Source organism: Megascapheus bottae, chromosome 32 (genome assembly GCF_031878675.1).
Source record: "Megascapheus bottae isolate mThoBot1 chromosome 32, mThoBot2.hap1, whole genome shotgun sequence".
Lineage (NCBI taxonomy): Eukaryota > Metazoa > Chordata > Mammalia > Rodentia > Geomyidae > Megascapheus > Megascapheus bottae.
The window spans coordinates 6,221,494-6,245,434 of record NC_143540.1 but is presented as its reverse complement, the minus strand read 5'-3'; the positions used below and the strand labels follow the sequence as shown (position 1 = coordinate 6,245,434).

The 23,941-nt window shown below is 45.1% G+C and overlaps 1 protein-coding gene across 7 annotated transcripts in view; it reads right to left on the bottom strand.

Annotated features, from left to right (window-relative positions):
• Positions 1-23,941, bottom strand: part of Pik3r4 (phosphoinositide-3-kinase regulatory subunit 4) — a 51,048-nt gene that overhangs the window by 12,518 nt on the left and 14,589 nt on the right. For 5 of the 7 annotated variants that reach the window (XM_090323432.1, XM_090323429.1, XM_090323433.1 and 2 more), the window contains 6 exons: positions 22,906-23,013; positions 7,536-7,630; positions 5,599-6,369; positions 4,119-4,252; positions 2,430-3,012; positions 1,326-1,460 (listed from right to left, as the gene is read on the bottom strand). In XM_090323432.1, coding sequence (XP_090179558.1) covers positions 1,326-1,460; positions 2,430-3,012; positions 4,119-4,252; positions 5,599-6,331 — 1,585 coding nt within the window. In that variant the 5' untranslated portion in view covers positions 6,332-6,369; positions 7,536-7,630; positions 22,906-23,013. Of the gene's footprint in view, positions 1-1,325; positions 1,461-2,429; positions 3,013-4,118; positions 4,253-5,598; positions 6,370-7,535; positions 7,631-7,777; positions 8,070-8,419; positions 8,569-22,905; positions 23,014-23,941 lie in introns of those variants that run through there. The other 2 variants (XM_090323430.1, XM_090323434.1) reach the window with 2 other exon arrangements.

The window sequence follows — 23,941 nt, the reverse complement described above, 5'->3', positions numbered from 1 at the left end:
GAGCGGCAAAAAAAAAAAAAAAAAAAGAAACAAAAGAAGGCAGATCCCACCCCCCACCCCATCCCACCCAAGGGACAGGTGACCGTTGGTCTGACCCACAATGTAACGTGGTCACATCCAAGTATAAATCGGATTAACTCTTCAAATGTTTTCATATCTAGTGGGGTACTGGTGGCTCCTCTCTGCCAATCCTAGCTACTCAAGAGGCTAAGATCAGAAGATTATTGTTCAAAGCCAGCCCAGGCAGAAAAGTCTACAAGACTTTTATCTCCAGTTAGCCACCAAAAAAGCAGGAACTGGAACGGTGGCTCAAGTGGTAAAGCTTTGGGTGGAAAAGATCAGGGACAGTGCCCAGACCTTGAGTTCAAGTCTCAAGAATGCTTCTCCCCTGCCAAAGCTTTAATATCTAAATTCATTATCTACAACTGTACAATTGCCATTACAGTGGTCTAGAGTACAAAAATGTATAAACTGGGCCAGGAGTTTAGCCTAGTGGTAGAGTGCTTGCCTAGCATGCACGAAGACCTGGGTTCGATTCCTTGGTACCACATACTTAGAAAAAGCCAGAAGTGGTGCTGAGTCTCAAGTGGTAGAGTTCTAGCCTTGAGAAAAATCCAAGGACAGTGCTCAGGCCTTGAGCTCAAGCCCAAGACTGGCAAAAAAAAAAAAAAAAAGTATATACTAACTAGAGCCATCCTTGAACAGACTTAATTTTGCTACTTTACTTACTTGAGCTATACAGAAGCTAACCAAAAGCTGTATGGTCTAAACACCACACATCTGTTTGGCATCATATCTGCTTCTGTATTATAAAAGATGGTGCTTATGACTGAGAATACTCAAAAATCACATACAGAAAAGAAAAGTTTATATTCTTTAGCTATGATGTTTGTACTTTATATGAGATTATATAATTCAGCTGGTTTCAGGGTTCAATTAATTCTATGTGCAAAAAAAAAAGTTTGGAATCTTTGTGAACAATCTACTTAGACAAATAGGGGTAAAGACAGAAAGAACTGACCCTTCATCTCTAACTAGTTGGTATTCTTGCACTTTAGGTGAAAACTACAAATAATGGGCTGGGAATATGGCTTAGTGGTAAAGTGACTGCCTAGCATTCATGAAGCCCTGGGTTCGATTCCTCGGTATCACATAAACGGAAGTGGTGCTGTGGCTCAAGTGGTAGAGTGCTAGTCTTGGGTAAAAGAAGCTCAGACAGTGCTTAGGCCCTGAGTTCAAGCCCCAGGACTGGCAAAATAAAACCTACACATAACATTTTTGCAAGTAAGCATTAAGAATGCTTTCTAAACAGAGAAGTACCCCACCTGTGTCATAGTTCCCGTCCGGGTGGGAAACTTCATCCATTTCTTCACTGTTCGGGTCGTTTTCCATGTTGAGGTTTTTTAGCTGTACCAATTCCAGGAATCTCAGAGCGGTTTCTGCCAGCAGGGCTATGTTTTCTGTAAAAAAAATTTTTTAAAAATCATATACAAATGTTGACTCTTCATGATACTTGTAACTTTACACTCTGGACTCATTTTTGGTTTGGGGTTTGGCTTGGTTTGTTGCTGGTGGTGGTTGGTGGCTTTTGATTTGAGGTTTTTCTCTTTGCTTCCTTTCTTCTTTTTCTAGGTCTGAGACCAGTACTCAAACTTTTTTTTCTTTTGAGGTAGTCTCTTTATGCTCAGGCTGGCCTTGAACTTGACATCCACCTACAGCTGCCTCCCAACTGCTAAGATTATAGATATGTCCTCCTATGTTCAAACTCCCTAAGTCTTTATACACAATGATCATAAAACGATGGGGATAAAGTAGGACTTTCATGTTAGCATTTAGTCAGATTGTTAATAGTCTCATGTCTGTGCCTGCCATAATTTCCAATCTGCCAGTTTTCACAATCTAGGCTTGTTTCTCCGTGTGAGTCCACAGACAACACACACTTGAAAGTTCACTTTATACAAGATATGATTCTATGTGAGTGTCTCTGACAGGAAAGAGAAAATTGTAAAGGAAAAATAAGAGTTGATTCTAAATCTTTTTTTTTTTTGGTCAGTCCTGGGGTTTGAACTCTGGGCTTGGGTGTTATCCCTGAGCTCTTCAGCTCAAGGCTACCCACCCTACCCCTTGAGCCTTGCTTAACAAGTTCAGTGACACTCCTGACTGTTAGCAAAGGCTGCTTTACTATGCATTGGCCCAAGACCGAGCACTGGGTAGGGAAGCTCTGACACTGGATTACGGCTCAATACAAAGGCTCAGAAAACCAAAGAAAGCAGACTACTACTTCAAAGCCAAGGTCTAGTCCAGAGGTTTAGTTAAGGAATAGCAATCTCCAGTGGTGGCAGGAAAGTCCCAGAGAATTCAGAAACCCAGGCAGACTAGGATCCCGGTCTTCCTGTTAGTCGTCATGGCTGGTTTTGAACCCCGCTTACCAGCGTAGGCCAGCCTCACGATGGTGGCCTCATCCTGGGCTAGGTGGGCAATGCCTGGCAGAATGTATTCCGGGTAGATATTGACGTCATTCCGAGGAACTTCCTTCACGAGAGCAAGGACCTTGGTCAGTGCCCTCAAGGCTTCGGCCCTCACTCGAGGAACAGGGTCATTGCTGAAGTGCAAAAGGTACGGAGTGATACGATCCAGAAGGATTTCCACACTTAACCTGGGGGCCAGATGGAGAGTGAGCTCCAGAGCCGCAAGTTTGGAGTCGCAGTATTTGAGAGTCTGTAGGCAAGACGTTATCACCGATACCAAAATCACCAGCCCGGTTTCCTTCGGCTCTCCCTCGGCCTTTTCTGGCATATCAGGTCCACAGAGATTGTGAATAATGTTGTCCAGATCCTTCCGTATAACCAGAATACGCTCGTCTGCAGAGAGAAACGTTTCCTTGGCGAACTGGGCCATGTAAGGCTGAAGGAAAGTGTAAAAGATCTCAGGGAAGGAGTTGCCACGCTGCTGTTTTAAGTAATCTTCAGCCTGTAAACGTTTATCTGGCTCGCGATGGATCATCTGAGTCACCTGTAAGAATGAGAGGCAAGGAATAAAAACATAGATATAAGGGCCGGGAGTTTGGCCTAGTGGTTAAAGTGCTTGCCTAGCATGCATGAAGACCCAGGTTCGATTCCTCGGTACCACATACATAGAAAAAAGCCGGAAGCGGTGCTGAGGCTCAAGTGGTAGAGCTCTAGCCTTGAGAAAGTCCAAGGACAGTGCTCAGGCCCTGAGCTCAAGCCCAGGACTGGCAAAAACAAAACAAAACAACAACAAAAAAAAACCATAGATATAAGAAGAGGAAATTAGGGCTAGGAATGTGACTTTGTGGTAGAGTGCTTTCCTAGCACACATGAAGCCCTGGGTTCAATTCCTCAGTACCACATACACAGAAAAAGCCCAAAGAGGCACAGTGGTGGCGGAGGAAGAAGAGGAGGAAGAGGAGGAAGAGGAAGAGGAGGAGGAGGGAGAGGAAGAAGAGGAAGAGGAGGAAGAGGAAGAGGAGGAGGAGGAAGAGTAGGGAGAGGAAGAGGAGGAGGAGGAGGAGGAAGAGGAATTAAATCAGTTGAAATTTATGCGGGGAGGGCCAGGAGTTTGGCCTAGTGGTACAGTGCTTGCCTAGCATACACAAATACCTGGGTTCCATTCCTCCATATCACATACATAGAAAAAGCCAGAAATGGTGCTGTGACTCAAGTAGTAGAGCTCTAGCCTTGAGAAAACCCAAGGATAGCGCTCAAGCAGTGAGTTTCAGCCCCAGGACTGGCATAAAATAAATAAATAAATGGATGTGGGGAGTATACATGTGGTTTAAAGATTGTGAAGTAATTCTCAGTCTTTTGAATAGTCATCTGACAATCTTCTTTTAGAACCTAAAAATAAATAATAGAAAACTCTACTGCCAGGCACCAGTGGCTTACACCCTACAATCCTAGCTATTCAGGAAGCTAAGATCTAAGGAATGTGGTTCAAAGCCAGAAAAAAAAAAAAAGCCAGAAGTGGAGTTGTAGCTCAAGTAATAAGAGTTCCAGCCTTGAGTGAGGAAGCTTGAGTTCAAGCTATAGTTCCAGCAAAAATAAATAAATAAATAAGGAAATATGTAACATCACAGCAAATCTTTATAATATACTAACCAATTCTCTGATGCTATGATCTTCAATTTTATTCAGCACTTGTTCAGGGAAGAAATGTCCATTTCTGTATGCTAAAAGTTGAGATAGATCAAACAGTGGCACGCCTTCTGTAAATAGTTCAGCTATCACACAACCTGAAAATAGTGGAGGAATACATTAGAGTCATGCCGGTGATACATGCCTGTGTTGTCGCCTCTCAGGAGGATGAGATCTGAGGAGCATGGTTCAAAGCTAGCTGGAGCATGAAAAGCAAACTCTTGGCTCTCACTAGCCAGCAAAATTCAAGAAATGGGGCAATGGCTCCAGTGCTAGGGCACTCGTCTTGAGCAAAGATGCTCAGGGTCAGTGCCCAGGCTCGGCACACATAACAATAACAACAACAACAACAACAACAACGACAACAAATCCCACGGGAGCAGCAGGAGCAGCACTGGCCGTGGCTCACACCTGTCATCCTAGCTACTCAGGAGGCTGAGATCTGAGGATCACTGATCAAAGCCAGCCCTGGCAATACAAAGCCCTGAGACTTTTATTTCCAATTAATCACTAGAAAAGGGAAGTGGGGCTATGGCTCAAAGGTAGGGTAGTAGCCCGGAGCTGAATAGCTCAGGGACAGCACCCAGGCCCAGGGGTAGGGCAGTAGCCTTGAGCTGAATAGGTCAGGGACAGCACCCAGGCCCAGGGGTAGGGCAGTAGCCTTGAGCTGAAGAGCTCAAGGACAGCAACCAGACCAGAGTTCAATCCCCATGACATCCCTCCCCCCCAAAAAAAATACCAATGACATTAGAAATGAGAGTCACAGCCAGACACTGAGATCTGAGGATCAAGATTCAAAGCCAGAAACAGTCGTGAGACTCTTTTCATTGCCTACCAGAAAATTGGCAGTTGAGGGACGGTTCTAAGTGACAGAGTACTAGCCTTGAAGAGTCCAGCTCAAGGCCATAAGCCTAGGCCCTGCATTCAAGCCCAATGACTAACAAAATAAAAAGAAAAAAAAAAAGAAAAGAAAGAAATGAAGAAATGAGATTCATGAGATCACACAATACAAATCAGAATTCAGAAACCCACAAAACTCAAAATGCAAAACCAAACTGAAAGGAATTTAAATGCATAGTGCAATATGCAACTGTAATCACACAGATGTCTTAATTGCTTGACCAGCAGTTTCTAAGTGTAAAGTCCTTACTGAGGGGAAGGAAAAAATAAAAACCAAAAAACTTGAAATGACTTCCCAGTTCTAGAATTTACTGGTAATCAGGAAACCAAGAGGTATGAGAAACAGTAAATCAAACCATGGCAAAAATTTACCGATGCCACAGTTGATATGGCATTCCCTAGCAGTGCTGTGGCTCAAGTGGTAGAGCGCTAACCTTGAGCAAAAAATCAGCTTGGGGACAGCGCCCAGGCCTGGAGTTCGTTTGTGTTTTGACAGTTGAAGCACATCAATCTGCCAGCCAGCCACAATGACCCACACAGTTACCTGCGGAGAAGATATCCATCGCTCGCTTCAACTCGCCTCTCGTTCTCTGGTTGCTGTTTAAGTCCACCAGTGGGGTGGAAGCGTCTCGCATGTACTCCAACTCGGTGGCAAACATGCCACCATCCACGAAACGTTCGGGAGCAATGTAGCAGGTCCTCCTCCGGGAAGTGTCAAAGAAGTAGTTGAAGTCGGCAGGGTTGTCCTCGGGAAGGTAGGTGGGCTTAAAACTGGCAAAGTCGGTGAGGAGAACCCAGTTCCAGCTGGTCACCATCACATTCTCTGTCTTGATGTCGCCGTGGCGCACTCCGGATTTGTGCGCCTGGTCCACGGCGGTGAGGATCTGGAAGGCGATCCAGCGCTTCTCGATGTTGTTGAGGAATGGGCGCGTGCTGATGCGGTCATAGAGATTGTCTCTTACGTACTGTCGGAACAGCATGGCTGCTTTCTCTGATGCTTTCTCTGTGGCTTTCTGGAAAGGGAGGCAGTTCTGGGCTGAATGCAGCCTGATTTTGAGTTCCTCCAGCTCTTGTTTGTAGCTGGTTAATGGCAAGGTGGGATCCTGAATGGCAAAGACCTTCACGACCACCAGGCCTTCTCGATGCTTTGCTCGAGCAACTTTAAAGAAACGGGTACTTCCCAGACTCTTGTCATACTCGAAGTCATGGATGTCTGAAAAATAGCTCTCCACGGAGAGGATCTGGGAAGGAGCGATACCGGCAAGTTGATTACCCATGACGGCAAATATGACCTGGGTCAATTAGGTTACAACATCTATTCAATAGAAAGAAGAGAGAAATGAGACAGGCGAACTTACAATGGAAAACAGCATTATCTGGTCTCCTCTACTGGGTCCACAGTTATCTAGAGACATCTGGAAAGCCAATTTCAGACACACTTATCTTGTGAGCCTTTTTTTGCTTGGGTGTTGGTTTCTTGGTTTTTTGTTTATTTGTTTTGGTCATGGGGTTTGAACTTGGGGCCTGGACACTGCTGCTGAACTCTTTTGCTCAAGGTTAGTCCTATACCACTTTGAGCCACAGTCACTTCTGGTTTTCTAGTGGTTCTCATGGACTTTCCTGTTCAAGCTGGCTTTGAACTGTGATCCTCAGATTTAGAGGATTAGAGACCTGAGCCAATAGTGCCAATAGTAAAACATCTTGCTGTTTTACCTAAAAGGATGGTATAATTTCATATTACCTTTCCCAAGATGTTTACATAGGTGCCTCTAGCCAAGTGCTGGTAGCTTCAGAATCCTAGCTACTCAGGTAGCTGAGATATGGAGACTGACAGTCTGACAGCTTAGACAGAAACAAACAACCAAAAAAACAACTATGAGGCTCCATCTCCAAATAACCAGTAAAATGGTGAACTGGAAGCATGGCTCAAGTGGTAGGGCATCAGCCTTGAGAGAGTAAGCAAGCAAACTGAACTCCCATTCTGGCATAAAATTAATTATAAAACTCTTAACATTATGTTGACAATGTTGTGATTTATATTTTCTGGTGTTTGGACTGAAAATAGGAAAGCCGTCCCACCCAACCAGTCTTGAAACAGGGACTGAGGAGTCTAACACATGCATGAGTCCTGAGTTCTTGTAAGTTCAGTACAGATTTTGTGGGCTGTAAGAATCTTCAAAATACTGTATGTGAGGAGCCAGAGTGTGGGCTAGTTGTATAGTGCTTGCCTAGCATGAATGAAGCCCTGGACTCAATTCCTTGTAACCACAGAAACAGAAAAAGCCAGAAGTGGTGCTGTGCCTCAAGTGGTATAGCTCTAGCCTCAAACAAGAAAAAAGCTCAAGTACAGTGCCCAGGTCTTGAGTTCAAGCCCCAGGACTGGCCAAATAAATAAATACTGTATATTATTCACTCCTTGTCCAAGGGAAGAAAAAAAAAAAGTTTCTGAAAATAAAGATTTAAAAGCTAAAACTAAATCACCTGATACACAAAGGCTATTTAAGGCTGGGTCCCGGTGGCTCATGCCAGTGATCCTAGGTACTCAAGTGAGATCTGATGAAGGTTCTAAGCCAGCCCTGGAGGGAAAAAAAAAAGTCCCAGTGAGTCTCTTACTCCAATAAACCACTCAAAAGGTGGAGGTGGATGTGGGCCAAGTGACTGAGCACCAGTCTTTGAGCAAAACAACAACAACAACAACAAAAAAAAAAAAACCCCAAACCAACCTTTGCTTGCCTAGCATGCACGAAGCCCTGGGTCCGATTCCTCGGTACCACACGCACAGAGAAAGCTGGAAGTGGTGCTGTGGCTCAAGTGGTAGAGGGCGAGCCTTGAGCAAGAGAAGCTCAGGGGCAGGGCCCAGGCCCGGAGTTCAAACCCCAGGGTCTGGCAATAATAATAATAATGATAAATGAATAGGTCATTCCATTCCTGAAAGGATCAGCCTCAGAGCCACAAAACTCAGGCTCTCCCGGAGGCCCTGACAGCTCCTTCCCACGTGTCACCCCACCCCAGGAGAGCCGGCCACGCTTCCTAACCAAGACCGCCGGCTGGAGCTCGGGGCCGCGGGCCCGGGCCCCTGTACCCCCCCGGGCCCCGGCCCCCTGTCCCCCCGGGCCCCGGCCCCCTGTCCTCCCCGGGGCCCCGGCCCCTGTCCCCCCCCGGGCCCGGCCCCTGTCCCCCCCGGGCCCCGGCCCCTGTCCCCCCGGGCCCCACGCAGGCCTGCCCCGGGGCCCCCGGAGGCTCGCAGGGAGGACGACACCTCAGAACCCGGGCCGGACGGGGGCCCGGGCGCCCAGCCCGGAAGGTTCTAGAAGAGGGGGCGGCGGAGCGCCGCGGCCGCACGGACCGAGTCCACGGATACCCACCGTGGCGGCCCCGGCGTGCGTGGGAGGCGGGGCGGCGGGGAGGACCTCGAGTCGCGGCACCCCTCCGCAGACCCTCCTCCGGGGCGCGGGCGCGGGCGCAGAAGCTCGGGGGAGACCACCTCCACTTCCAGGAAAAGTACTGCCAAACTCCGAGGTGGGGGGGGAAGAAAACAAGCCGCGGCTCTGGCGTCGCTTCCGGCGGCGGAGCGGAAGTGACGCAGGCGCGGACTGCGGGAGGGCGGAGCCGCTTGGGGGGGGGGCCCGCCGGTCGCTCGGGAAACGGGAGGGGGCGTGGCTTCCCCCACGAGGAACCAATAGGACGCTTGCCTTCCCCAGCCCCGCCCCCCGGTGGGCGGCCTCAGGCCGTCCCCTGGAATCAGCTCGGCCACGCCCCCCTCTCGCTCTCCCATCCCGGGAGTTGCCCCGGGGGAGCTTGGGGCTGGGGTGGCGAGGCACAGGAAAGGCATCCCCCCCGCCCCCCGCACAGAATGTAACTTTCCTATGTCTTTCATGATTTCTCCCCCCACCCCTGTCCTAGGGCTTGAACTCAGGTCCTGGGCCCTGCCCTTGAGCTTTCTCCGGCCTAACACTCTACCACTTGAACCAAGGCACCATTTTCTGTGTCTGTGGTACGGAGGGAGCGAACCCAGGGTTCCACGCCTGCTAGGCGAGCACTCTACCACCAGGCCACGCTCCCGGCCTCCTAAGGTCTTTCATGGTTTTGTTTTGGGTCCTTTCATTTCTCAAGTGTAGTCACCCAAACCCCAGTCGATAAAATGTAGTGCAGGGCTGAGAAGGTGGCTTGGTGGTGGAGTGCCTGCCGAGCATGCATGAAGCCCTGGGTTCAATTCCTTGGGACCACAAAAACAGAAAAAGCTGGAATTGGCAGCGTGGCTCAAGTGGTAGAGTGCTAGCCTTGAGCAAAAGAAGCTCAAGGACAGTGCTCAGGCCCTGAATTCAAGCCCCAAGACTAGCACGAACACCCCGCCCCCCAAACTTCCTAAGCGGAAACGAGGGGAGTGTGGCTCAGTAGCTGATCATTCTTCCTAGCAAACACGAGGACTGAAATCAAACCCTACAACTGCACAGAATTAGATAAAGAGTTGTAAAAAACTAAGACCATCACACACTCAGCCTCAATTGTTTCCCTTGCCAATTTGTGTGATGGAGTCTGGGTAAACTGGGTAAATATATATATATATATATATTATCTAGTCTTCCTTATGCTCAAACATGGATATACCCTACAATTTTTTTGTGGCTCATGGGGCTTGAACTCAGCCTGGGTGCTGTCCCTGAGCTCTTCAGCTCAAGGCGACCACCCTACCCTTGAACCAAGCCCCACTTCCGTTTTTCTAGCCGTTAATTGGAAAGAAGAGTCTCAGGTCGTTTTGTGTCCGGGCTGGCTTAGCACCTTGATATTCAGATCTCAGCCTCCTGAGTAGCTAGGATTACAGGTGTGAGCCTCTGTGCTGGCTACTATACAATTTTTGCCCAGTGGTATTTTACACTTAGACCTTCTACCAGCTTTGAATGCAGATGTGATGTCCAGAGCTGCAGTCACCACTGTGTGATTGATGTCAAGACACCTGAGGCAAAGGTAAAGAAAGCAACAGAAATACTGGCCTTGATAACAGCTGAATTTCTGAACTGATGTCAACAGCTTTAATCTCCAAATTTCTTACTAGATGAGAAACACAAATACTCATATAAGCCATTGTTGGCTACATTTTCTCTTATTTGTGATGATGTTTCTTACTCGATACCATAACTGTAAAAAGTTAACTCCCTTATCATGAACTAGAACTTGAAAGTCACTCAATTCCAGGAGACATCAAGAGTTTTTGTGATCATATTCCAGATGGCTTTTCTATTACTGTCTGACCTTTCCAGTCTTCTTGTTTGCAGCAGGTGGATATGCCCATGTGGCTGGAAGAATAAAAGTAAATCCATGGCCTTTAGTTCATGTGTTTCTAACAGCTGAAAGGGGTTTGCTTGCTGGGATGAAAATGCCCCTCAAATGTTAATTGATTCAGTTTGACAGAGCTTGCTTTATCACAAATCAATATCACGATGTTTTTGAGAACTAGTGATAAAGATGGGGCAGGGGAGAACGTGGTAGCTATTTTTTGGATAGAGCGTCTAGCCAACTCTTCTGGCCTGAGTGGGCCTTGAACTACAGTCCTCTAGACTTCAGCCTCCTGAGTAGCTAGGATTACAGGTATGAGCCACCAGCCCCTTGGCTGGAGCTTTGTGAGATTGTTAAGGCCAATTGACCAGCAAAAAAAACCCAAAACAAAACAAAACAAAAAAAAAACAAAAAACAAAAACAAAAACTGGAAGTGGAGGTGTGACTCAAGTGGTATAGCTGTAGCCTTCACTGAAAAAGTTAAGTGAGAGCAAGAGGACCTGGCACGCTATTTAATACTGGGATGATTTTTTTCTAAGGTCTTTTTTTTGCCAGTCCTGGGCTTGAGCTCAGGGCCTGAGCACTGTCCTTGGACTTTCTCAAGGCTAGAGCTCTACCACTTGAGCCACAACACCATTTCTGGCTTTTTTCTATTATGTGGTACCAAGGAATTGAACCCGGGTCGTTGTGCATGCTAGGCAAGCACTCTACCACTAGGCTAAACTCCCGGCTGGGATGATTTTTTTTTTTACAGTGCCAAAGTGGAAGAGATTCCACAGGGGAAAAAAAATTAAACACAAAGGAGAGGAAAACCAATTCGGATCCATTTGAATCTTCTTTAATGACACATCCAGTTTTTATGTGCAATGTTCTTGGTGTCTCTGTGTTAGTTCTAACACAATCGGACAGATCCTCAAAGCTTTTAAATGCAATTCGAGGAGAGATGATTCAGTTGCTCCCAGTCACTTCAGAGAGTGACAGGTGCCAATCTGATTTCAACGCCATATGACCAAGCATTGCGATCTTGTTTCTTGGAGTGAATTCTGAATTTCTCTGAGGTTTTTTTTTTTTGCCCACATGCCTTAGAACAATCCTATTACTCTGTGTTAGAGATAAAGAAAATAAAAGGCCTAAAAAAAAGAATCTTGCTATATTTGAGATTCATCAGTAAGCACTAACAGGAGGCACATTTTCATCCTTTATGGATAGGAAAAGTCATTTTGAGCAATATTCCACTAGGGGGCGGGGCATACCATGGAGGTTCAGAAACATCAGCTTGAAAAGATGTGATAAACATAGGAAGCGTGCAATATAACCTTTTTGTTTGTTGTGTGCTTTTTGTGTCAGCGCTGGGGAATGAACTTTAAGGCCTTGTGCTTTCCTTTGTGTCTTTTGCTCAAGGCTGGAGCTCTACCACTTAAGTCACACCTCCACTCTGGCTTTCTGCTGAGATTTGTCTGCCTGGGCTGGCTTTGAACTGTGATCTTTCTGTCTCAGCCTCCTGGGTTGTTAAGATTACAAAAGTGAGATACTGGTGCTCAGGTAGTATGTTAAGTGGATAAAAAAAATAAAATGTAATACTCTGTATAAACTATATAGTTTTTTTGCCAGCCCTGGGCTTGAGCTCAGGGCCTGAGCACTGTCCTTGGACTTTCTCAAGGCTAGAGCTCTATCACTTGAGCCTCAGCACCACTTCCGGCTTTTTTTCTATGTATGTGGTACTGAGGAATTGAACCCGGGTCTTCATGCATGCTAGGCAAGCACTCTACCACTAGGCCAAACTACCGGCCCCAAACTATATAGTTTGTGTACAAGTCTTATCTACTAGTTAAAAACTTATATGTAAGCTGAGTGCCGGTGGCTCACGTCTATAATCCTAGCTGCTCAAAAGGCTGAGATCAGAGGATCAAGGTTTGAAGCCAGCCTAGGCAGCAGAGTTCCCATGAGGCTTTTATCTCTAATTAACCACTCAAAAATTAAAAAGGGGAGCTATGGCTTTAAATGGTAGAGCACTGGCCTGGAATAAAAAAACACTCAAGGACAGCACCCAGGCCTTGAGTTCAAGCCCCACAATAGACAACAAGAACAAAAGCAAGAACAACAACAAAAAAAACCTTAATGGTGGTTTCAGAGTTAAGGTTCAAACAAACTGGCTATCTAAGCCCTTACGTGAGTGGCATAAGCCTCTGTTTCTTTATCTATAACGTGGACACAATTGAAGATAGCACGGAAGGCCATTGTGAACATTAAAAACAATCTTGTATGTAAATTGGGCACTGGTGGCTCACATCTGTCATCTCAGCTACTCAGGAGGCTGAGATGTGAGGATAGTGATTGTTTGAAACCATCCTAGGAAGAAAGGTCTGAGAAACTCTTATGTGCAATTAACCAGAAACAAACAAGCAAACAAACAAACAAACAAACAGCTCAGGTGGTGCAGTGCCAGCCTTGAGCTAAAATGATATGCGAGACAGTGAAGCCCTTAGTTCAAGCCCCATTATCGGCACCCACAGAATCACATATGTTAAATGGCCAGCATACAATACTGTTCAACTTTGGGTTGGAGGCATGGCTCCAGTGGTAGAATGTCAGCCAATGAGAAATACCAAGTTGGAGTCTCAATCACAGACGCACAAAAAAATACTGCTCAATAATACCTTCCCTTTGCCCTCTCCCCCCAAAGCAAGATGGGTGGGGATGTCCCTCAGCAGTCTTGGGTTCGATCCCCAGTACCAAGAAGACAGAAAAAATAAAAGTAAGTAAATAAATAGAAGAAAAAAGCAAGATGATGAAGAAACTCCTTAAAAATAAAAAAGGATCACAGGCAAATAAAAGTTTTTTATGATTGGATTGAGTTGTGTTATAGATCTATGACATCATTTTACTTGTTAAATTTTACACTGGCATTGGAGATGGAAAAATATGTATTTTAACTAATCTGAAATTAAATTAGTCTCTTCCATAAGCCTGTTTTTCTCTAACCCTCTCGTCAGCATTTTAAGTTCCAGAGAGAAAAATTTTCATGTAGCTACAAAATAAGCTATTTTTATCATTTCAATGACTAAAATACCATTATCACATTTTTCCCTATTTATTTACCATTTCTAGCAAAATGATCTCTCAACATCCCAAAAGAAGAAAAAAGTATGGAATATAGAACTAATTTGTCCCTTCATGCTTTTTAACTCTGTACTTTAAAACTCTGTAGTCTGAAGCACAACACAGTGTATTTCCCTTCAAATTCTCAGGGTAAGGAATTTTCAGTCCATGGAAAAATTCAAAAAATATATATATGTAATACATTTTCCCATATGACAGCTTCTCTTTACAAAATGAGATCTTAAATGTGAATTCCACTAATCATTTCAGAGCCCCCTTTGTGAAATCGCTCTGGAACAGGGCACGGTAATTTACAGCTGACCAGGAAAGGTCACTCCGAAATAAAGATTTACAGGATGAGTCAAAAATGGAAATCCTTAATTGATGAAACCTTGATGTATACATATTCACTTTGTTCTTAGCCTTTAAAAATGAGCTGACTCCCATATCTACCATGGGAAAAAAATACATCAATTAGAAATGAGCTATGCCTGTCATGCGGGCTACAGGAGAAGCTCAATAGCTTGGCACCGTGGCACATGCCCGCTGTGCCGTCACAGTCCAGGCTGAACTGTGTGTAAAATAAGATCTACCTTTTTTCTGGAGATATGGCTTTAGTGGTCAAGTGCTTGCCTAGCATACACAAAGCCCTGGGTTCGATTCCTCAGTACCACATACACAGGAAAAGCCTAAAGTGGTGCTGTGGTTCAAGTGGTAGAGTGCTAGGCTTGAGAAAGCCCAAGGACAGTGCCCTGTATGTGGTACTGAGGGATCGAACCCAGGGCTTTGCGTATGCTGGGCAAGAACTCTACCACCAGGCCACACTCCCGGCCTCATGAAGCAGAATTTTTTAAACTTCAGGATGTATCAGGGGAAGAAAAAAACTGAGCTAAAGATGAAAGTACAGGAACTAGAACGAAGATGAAAAATAACCAGACTTACGAGCCAGCAAAAGAGGCTGCATCTGTTCTACTTGGCAGAATTCCTTGAAATAGCTTTACATCACACCTCCAGCATGGGGAACCAGCAAGCAACCAAGAGATGTCTGGACTGAATGAACCAAATCTTTGGCCCGTTAGAAACAATGGCCTCTAGTTGCACTGATTATTATTACTATAAGGGCGTAGGCACGGTTCCTGAGCCCTCTCACTCAAGGCTAGCACTCTACCACTTGAGCCACAGACCACTTCTGGCTTTTTTTTTTTCTATGTATGTGGTCCTGATAAATTGAACCCAGGTCTGCATGTGTGCTATGCAAGCACTCTACCACTAGGCCACACTCCTGGTCCCCCTCAGCTATTCTTATAGCCTGGAAAACTCCTCCTTTGTGTTCTGCTATTATAAACCATGTATAATCTACATACATAGGATTTCTCTGTTCTACACTTTAAAGACACTGTGACATTCCATTTCTGTGTGAGTGTCTCACTACCCAGGAGGCTGAGATCTAAGGATTATGGTTTAAAGCCAGCCTAGGCAGGAAAATCCATGAGATTCTTATTTCCAATTAATTACCAACAAGCCAGAAGTAGACGTATGGCTCAAGTGGTAGTGAAGCAATTTTGAATGAAAAGCTCAGAGTGTAAGGTCCTGAGTTCAAGCTCAAGTACAGATTCACACTCACACACACACAATAAAGGAAAGGATGGAGGGGCCGGGAGTTTGGCCTAGTGGTTAAAGTGCTTGCCTAGCATGCACGAAGACCCGGGTTCGATTCCTTGGTATCACATACATAGAAAAAAGCCGGAAGTGGTGCTGAGGCTCAAGTGGTAGAGCTCTAGCCTTGAGAAAGTCCAAGGACAGTGCTCAGGCCCTGAGCTCAAGCCCAGGACTAGCAAAAAAAAAAAAAAAAAAAAGGAAAGGATGGAGGAAAAGGAGGGAGGGAGGGAGAGAGAGAGAGAGAGAGAGAGAGCATGTTGCCTTCTGAAGGGAGAGGAAGGAGACTATAAATCTAGACCATATTTGTATTATTAAGGAGCCACATAAATCATACCTACCATCATTTGTCAAAGAGTTGGATATGAATTAAATAACTCCATCAGATGTCAACCCTGAAGACAGATGAGAGAGCTTTTTTTGTGTGTGTCCAGCTAAGTATGAGCTGCCCAGAACAACCTTGGGGGCTGTTGCCAGCACTTGACTTGCAGCCTTTCAGGGTCTGAGAGCCACAGTTACTCACACCACAGGCTGCACTTTTAATTCCGTTGCCTGACTAGGATAAAACAGCTGGAATCAAACAGCTGGAGTCTTTTCCCTATCCGATCTTCTGAACTCAGGACCTGGGTGTTTGTCCCTTAGGTTTTTTTTTTCTTTACCATTATAGTCACAGCTCCACTTCTGGCTTTGTGTGTGTGTGTGTGTGTGTGTGTGTGTGTGTGTGTGTGTGTGTGTGTGTGTGTGCTTGTGAGTCGAGCTGGAGATTAAGATCTCACATATTTTTTTTCTCTCTCTCTCTGGGCTGGATTCGAAATCGAATCCTCAGATCCTCAGCATCCAAAAAGCTGGGATTTCAGGCATCAGCTTCAGCCCCCACCCCTACCCCAATTGATTCTAAGGCTCTGATCTATCCTTGGCAAACGGATGGTCTGTGGTGTAGAGATTTCGAATCATCTACATTTTCTTTTTCTTGCCAGTCCTGGGGCTTGAACTCAGGGCCTGGGCACTGTCCTTGAGCTTTTTCAAGGCTAGCGCTCTACCACTTGAGCCACAGCACCGCTTCCAGCTTTTTCTGTGTATGTGGTACTGAGGACTTGAAACCAGGGCTTGGTGCACTCTACCACTAGGCCAAACTCCCTGCCCCACTGAGACTGAATCATTTACATTCTGCTCATGTGAGGTCTGAGCCAATTTCCTTTGTCAATTCAGTCTTCAGCTCCGCTGAACTAAAAGCAAGCAAGAACTTGCCCAGTGAGTTTGTAGGCAAGGCTTAGAGGCATAAAACACATTCCGGAGCTATTAGAAAGGTATCAGAGAAGAAATTAGGTCTCATGGCCTCCCCGCCTTCCCAGCCATGCTCTGTGTAATAATCTGTGGCTGCTGCCTCTTCACGCTCATCAGTTTTGGAAGGCCAAGCTATTTCTTGGGGGTCATTACCACACTTAAAGCATTTACGGATGTTCACATAACCATCTCAGTAGTAAGGAGCCCAGTGGTGGGGGGACCCCAGGTCTAAACTCTGCAATGGCTTATGGGTGCCACTGTCAGGTCTGTGACCTTATGATGATTATAGTTACTTTTTTTGGTCAGTCGTAGGGCTTGAACTCAGGGCCTGGGTGCTGTCCCTGAGCTTCTTTTTTGGCTCAAGGCTAGCGCTTTACCATTTGAGCCACAATGCCACTTCCTGCTTTTTTTGTGTGTATGTGGTACTGAGGAATTGAATCCTGCAAGCTAGGCAAACACTCTACCACTAAGTCACACTCCTGGCCCCCAAAATGTTAATTTTTTAAGCACTGTGGATGTTATTAGTTTTATTTCCATAGATATTTAGCATTTCCTTAAAAAAAAAAAAGAGCTGCAGCTGCTGGGATGGTTTTAGAAGAATTCACCTATAATCTTTTTTTTTTTTTGTAGAGTTCTAGCTAACATCAGAATGGCAGAAAGCTAAATGAAAAGTAGCAAACTCATTTGCTGAAACCATTTTCTAGGACGGAAAGATAATGACCAGAGATAGCCTAGAATGAGAAAAGCATTTAAAGATAAGTGAAAATCCAATCTGGGCACCTGCTGAGAACCACAGGTACAGTAGGATGGGAAGATGGACCTCCGGGCCCCGTGACCCATCAACACATATTTGTGGAGGGTCAATGGCAGAGAATGTGCTGTTATGGGTCTCGTAAGACCCTAAATAAACATGACTCACACCCACTCTTTCCTGACAGAATCTGGGGCTTATCTGGGAAGAAGAAACACAAATATACTAGAAAACGAGACAAAATAATATCTGGACGGTGGCCTGTGTAGGCCTCTCTACTGCAATAAGAGAAAATTTAAATAACAAAAGGAATTTAAGCCAGGTGCTGGTGTATATGTCTGTAACGGAGCCACTCTGGAGGCTGAGATCTGAGGACCATGGTTCAAATTCAGCCCAGGCAGGGAAGTTTGTTGAGACTTCTCTCCCATTAACCAGCAAAAGGCTGGAAGTGGAGGTGTGGCTCAAGCAGTGGAGTGTTGGCCTTGGATGGAAAAAGCTAAGGGGCAATGGCTAGGCCCTGAGTTTCAAGCCCCATGTCTGATAAAAAAAAGAAAAAGGAAGGAAGGAAGGGAGGGAGGGAGAGAAAAAGAGATGAGAGGAACTCTCAATAAGATTGTCACTAAAAATGATTCCAAGGTTAATATATTTAAACAAACTTTCCTTTTTTTGATATTCATATTGTGTCCTCTGAATCACTTCTGCTCCGAAGCCAGGTTTATGAAGTGGTATAGGCTGACTACATTATAATAGAGACATGATTAATGACTAGCGCACGCTAATAACATTTTTATGGCTCTACTTCAAGTCTTGCTGATGAGCTGATTTTAGGCAAGGTTACTTGAATTTCAGAGGGAAAGGAATACCATTTTGCTTTCAAAGTAGGTAAAAATTTCTTGACTTGAGCAGTTATTAAAAGGGTTAAGGGGGGAAAAAGCCAGGAATTATGTAATGTTGGATTTTAAGTGATATATAGACAGGCCAAAAAAAGTAATTAGGCTGTGGGATGAGTGCCAGGATGAACTGGAACGAGAAAAGTCAGACCATGATGCTGTCACCTACATTAGCAAGAAAAAGATGCTCCCTGAGAGGTGACATGCTTTTTTTTTTTTTGCTCTCATAGGACTTGTTACAGCTTTGCAAATATTTCTGACAGCCTTCATCTGCAATCAAAGCAGTAGAATCAAATGACTATTTTATCATTATTATATTATTACGATTGTTACTATTATTTATTGGTTGTGGAGTTTGAACTCTTGGCCAAGATGCTATCCCTGAGCTTTTGTGCTCAAGGCTAGTGCTCTTCCACTTTGAGCCACAGTGCCACTTCCAGTTTTCTAGTGGTTCATTGAAGATAAAAAATTTCATGGACTTTCATGCCTTGGCTGGCTTTGAACCAGGATCCTCAGATCTCAGCCTCTTGAATAGCTAGGATGACAGCTGTGAGTCACTGGTCTGGGCCCCCAGGATGATACTTAGGGCCCTTCATATTCTAGGGAGGTGTTGCACCACTAAGCTACTGCTTTTACTTTCTTGACATCATTCTCCCATCCTCCCACAAGAAAAATCATGCAACGGTCATTTCTATTCATTCTACTCAAAATGGCACCTGCAGATGCAGTAGAATGAATACCAAAATCTTGAATTGAGAAATGCGCAACATGAGATTTAAAAAAAAAGAAGAAAAAAAGGAATAGAATGTTCCTGTGCAAAACACAAAGAGAACAAACCCTTTTTGAAGCTTTTTTTTCTGAGGAAGGTGGAAAAATCCAATTAACTGTTTTCCTAACACCAGCTGGTTCCTTGAAGCCAAAAGAAAAATATCAGCTCCCGGGAGGAAGCCCTCCCTTCACTTCCCGTTATTAATGCAGTCAGCTGCCAGCCCTGAGAGAGCATGCTACCTGGGAGACAATATTGATGGTAATTACGATGACAAATAACGACAAGCAGTTGGGACTCCGATTCTTACCCTTGTGGCTCTTCTCTAATCTTTATTTAACTTGTCCATGCAGTTTTTTTTTTGGTACTACTAAGATGTTCAAGTCTTATCACAAGTTCAGACTCACTTGCCCTGTCTTATGAGAGTCTGGATGCCTAACGTCCTAATGCTAGCTTTTATTTCAGTTTGAGGATTGCTGTGTATGAGTGCTTTGTATGCCTCACCTATGTAAGACCTTGGGTCTGTTTCCCAGCTCTGAGAGCAGGGGTTGGATGAAGGGAGGGATGGAGGAAGGGTTGGAAGGAAAGAGGGAGAGAAAACTAGTTTGAAAAAGACTCAACTTGGGGTAGTCACAGTTATTATAAAGCTACCATAATCAACACATTCTGGCTGGGCTTGGTGGCGTATGCCTGTAATTCCAGGACTTAGGAAGTTGGTGGTGGGAGGGGAGAGAAGAATCATGAATTCAAAGCCAGCCTCAACTATGCAATGAGACTCTATCTAAAAAAAAACAACCCATAAAACAAATACAAGATTGTTTCCTATCCTCCCATCTCCACGAAATCTTCTATTAATCCCAGGCTCCAAAAAACAAACCCACACAAAAAACCATAACATCTTTTGAAAACTCAGCTATTGTGAGAACTCTTACCCACACCTGTTGGTTCTGACATGAGAAGAACATAGGGTGAATTTTTTTTGGCTAGTCAGATGAATTTTTAATGAAAACTGGGGAGTGTAGGAAAGGGAAATGCACCTCTCTCTGTCTCTCTCTCATACACACACACACACATGATTATAGATGTTTAGGCAGATAGGAGACAAAAATAGACTTTCTCTAGTAATGGATCATTATTCTTGACCGGAAAATGAAATTATTTATTTGTGAGGGGGAAGGAGGGAGGGAAGAAGGGAAGAAAAGTGGAGAGAAAGTCGAAAGAAAAAACAGACAATGGTTATTTAGGTGAATCAGCAGAAAGGCCTTGAACTTCAGGAAGATAAGGGAAATTGCTTTGGGGTATTAAGGTGAGAAGAGGCTGCAGCTCTCTGGGAAAAGCAGATAGAGCAAGGGCTGTTAAATCACTGCACAAAGTTATTCAGCCAGGGGCACCTCCCAAAGCTCTTAGAAGACAACAATTCCAGTCAATTCTCTATGACTGAAAAAGTGCAAAGTGGTTGTCCAGTCCTGAAACAGAAGAGACTCATTTTCTTAGCCATTTCTAAGGACATTCAATAACTCAAGTAGAATGCAGTTTAGTTCTCATAACTGAGGACAGGACTCTCTGGTTGGATGTTCTTATACAAGGAGAAACAGAACTTGAACACTTAACGATTTTTTTTCTTTTATCTTTGTCTTCACTGAAGCCTGAAAAATTGAATGATGATGATATAGAGCAGACAATTGTGTTGAAGCACTGGACTCTTTCTGAAATAATAGCCCAAGTGTGAATCTCTAATCTTGTTTTTCTTTGTTAGAAAAGAGGGAAAGAATCAGCATTTATAGGCCTGGGAACATGGCCTAGTGGTACAGTGCTTGCTTACTTAGCATGCGGAAGCCCTGGGTTTCATTCCTCGGTAACACATACACGGAAAAGGCCGTAAAATGGTTCTGTGGCTCAAGTAATAGAGTGCTGGCCTTGAGAAAGCCCAAGGCCAGTGCCCAGGGCCTAAGTTCAAGCCCCAGGGCTGGCAAAGGGAAAAGAAAAGAATCGGCACTTATGTCACCATCTGACAAGGGGAGGCAGAAAGATGGTTTGTTATCACTATTGCCCTGTGCTCTTGAAGGCTGGAGCACCCCAACCTGAGTCACACCTCCAACTCCAGAAATAAGTTTCTTAGGAGACATGTTTATTATATTCTTGATGGTCAAGTTGAACAGAAAGTCCTGTAAATCATCTTTCCAATGTGTTTTCTCTTTATTCAGTTGTGGTTCTCCCCTCCCTCCCCTTCACCCCCCGGCTTCAATCAAAAGTTTGACTGTCAAAGCAAATAGGAGTTCTGAGGCTATGTGAGTGACATTTTAGAAAACAAAGAAGCTATCTAGTCCTCCTAAGGACTCAAACTGAAGTCAGTTTCTTTGAAGGTCCCCTGATTCTGTAGTCTGATAAAAGGTGATGAGAAATATTTCTGGAACTTGTCAAGATTTGCAGAAACTGCCACCATCCCAATTTTATGAGCTTCCTGCTTTTGTGAAAGGTGCCATGATAAAAGACCTGGTGTGTGTGTATGTGTGTGTATGTGTGTGATTCCAAATCACCCTCAACTTTCCTGAGATGGAGGAATCCATTCGCAGTGTGAAACAAACACACTAGAAAGAGAAGATGAAGGAAGCTGGGTGCTGGTGCTTCACGCCTGCCACCCTAGCTACGCAGGAGGCTGAGATCTGAGCATCCCAGTTCAAGGCCTGCGTGGGCAGGAGAGTCTGTGAAACTGACCTTCAGTACACTTAAAATCCAGCCAGAAGTGGAGCCTTACAGTGAGTGCTAGACTTGAGCACAAAAAGCTCCCCGCTAGCATCCAGGCCCTGAGTTCAAACCCCAGGGTCAGCCCAAACCAGTAACACAACAGGGAATACAGTACTTCATAATATAGGTAGGTCTTGTTCAGGGTTTGTTCATGTATGTCCAAATTCAACTAATAGGGAATGAGCTGGTTCTTCCCGAGTCCTGTCCCCCCCTCTCCTTCCCTCCTTCCCTCCCCCACCCCCTCTCTCTCCCTCTCTCCTTTGTTCTCTGCCAGTCCTAGGGCTTTAACACAGAGCCTGGGCACTGTCCTTGGACAGTTTTTGCTCAAGGCTAGCACTCTGCCATTTGAGCCACAGCACTACTTCTGGCTTTTTCTGGGTATGTGGTTGCAGGGAATTGAACCCAGGGCTTCATGCATACTGGGCGAGCACATTACCACTAGGCCACACTCCTGGCCCCTAACTTTTTTTTTCTGAGCTGGCCTTGAACTAAGGGCCTCCCATTCTCTGCCTCCCAAGTAGCTGAAACTACAGATGTGAGCCACAGGGTCTCTGCAGACTCTCCTATGTTTAAAATTAGCCAAGGGAAATTCTTGGTTCTTTCAGATGGTCTGGCCAATGTGAGGTATATTAAATTTCAAGTGCAAGTCTCTGTCTTGCATCTGTCTCCATCAAGAGCAAAGTAATCATCCAGCCCCAGACTTAGCAGTGGCTTCTGACAGAGCTCACTGCTAAGTACAGACACCTGTTACAAAGCTGCCCCTTTGCTAGACACAAGAGACAAGCTCTGTATAAGGGCTGAAAAATAAGAAATAAGTCAAATGGAAATAGGAAGTTGAGACCTGTTGTTGTTGTTGTTGTTGTTGTGTATGTGTATGTGCGTGTGTGTGTGTGCATGCGTGCACGAGTATAGGTGTTAAAATGCCTGGTTGAGCCAGGCACTGGTGGCTTAGGCTTGTCCTAGCTACTCAAGAGGCTGAAATCTGAGGATCATGGTTCAAAGCCAGCCCAGGCAATAAAGTCCATGAGACTCCAGTGAACTGCCAAAAAGCCAGTTGTAGCACTGTGGCTCAAAATGTTAGTACTAGACTTGACGGGGGGGGGGGGGGGGGGGAAGCCCAGGACAGTGCCCAGACCCTGAGTTCAAGACCCAATGCTGACAAAAAAAAAACCCAAAACAACAACAAAAAAAACCCACAAAAGAGACAAATCCTGGAGAAAGAGAAAGCCTTGACATCTTGACATGCTCTTGGAGGAAAAATTGAAACAAACAAGCCCATCAGACAACTTGATAGATGAAAGGGAAACTCAAGTCAGGCTGTCATTTTGAGCTATTTTTTTCCAATCCTGCAGAGCCGTGATGATAACAACATTTGTGCTGCCTTACCCGCCTCTTCAACCTTCTTTCTTCTGAGCTTGACAAGCGCGGAGTTTATAACCTCACTCTCACCGTGGAGTGTCTCAGAATCCTAACATGTCAGATGTAGACAGGACCCTGAAACAAGAGACATCATCAAGCACTGAAGGGATTCTACAGCAATCAAAAGAAATGTTCTCGGTATAGACAAAGATCGTGAGGGTCTGAAAACCAATACTAAAGCAGTCCTGTCCTGGTATCTGAGCTGGTCCAGGCCTAGCTAGGCCAGTGGCAGGGTTCAGAGGACTGACAGGTCCAGCAGCTTTATCACCCAAGTCATCCCCCCCCCCCACTTCAAGGAATTCAGGTGCAACTTCATTGTCCTCCATCGTCAAAACAAGACGGCACCAATGGCACCAGTTAAACCCAATTCCCTATCTGCCACAGAGCCAAGATGGTGCCGGCGGTTTGAAGCCAGTCTCGGGAGGAAAGACTGTGAGACTACTGTTCTTCATTTGACCACTGAAAGGCTGGAAATGGACATGTGGTTCGAGTGGTAGGGTGACAACCTTAAGGAGAAACGGTCCCTGAGTTCACCACACCCCCCCCCCCCCACACACACACAGAATCTGCGTCTGCTGGGTCTGTGAATTAACTAATAGTTGGCTTTTCAGCCTTTCCCCTTTGCATCTGTGCTCTTTTTGGAGGGTCCATTAGGCACAAGAAGGAGAGAGAATGGGTGACTACCACTGGCTGTGGGTATTTTGGGGCCCAGTGCTTGGAGAATGGGTTACTCTAAGCTGACAAGTGTCTTTGCAACTTGATGAGGAGGTGCCAGGGAGAGTCTGAAAGTAATCTGATAGCAAGTCAAAGAGAGCTCAAGTCCCTACAACTAGATGGGAGGCCTGAGCGGAACTCGTTTTTGCTACAGTTTCCTTCCAGGAAATGTGACTGCAAGGAAAGAGATCAGAGGGGTCCCATCTTTCACTCCTGTAGTTCCAGCCACAGCAGAAGCATAATTAAAAAGGTTGTAATAAATAAATGAAAGAAAAAGAGACAGGTAAGA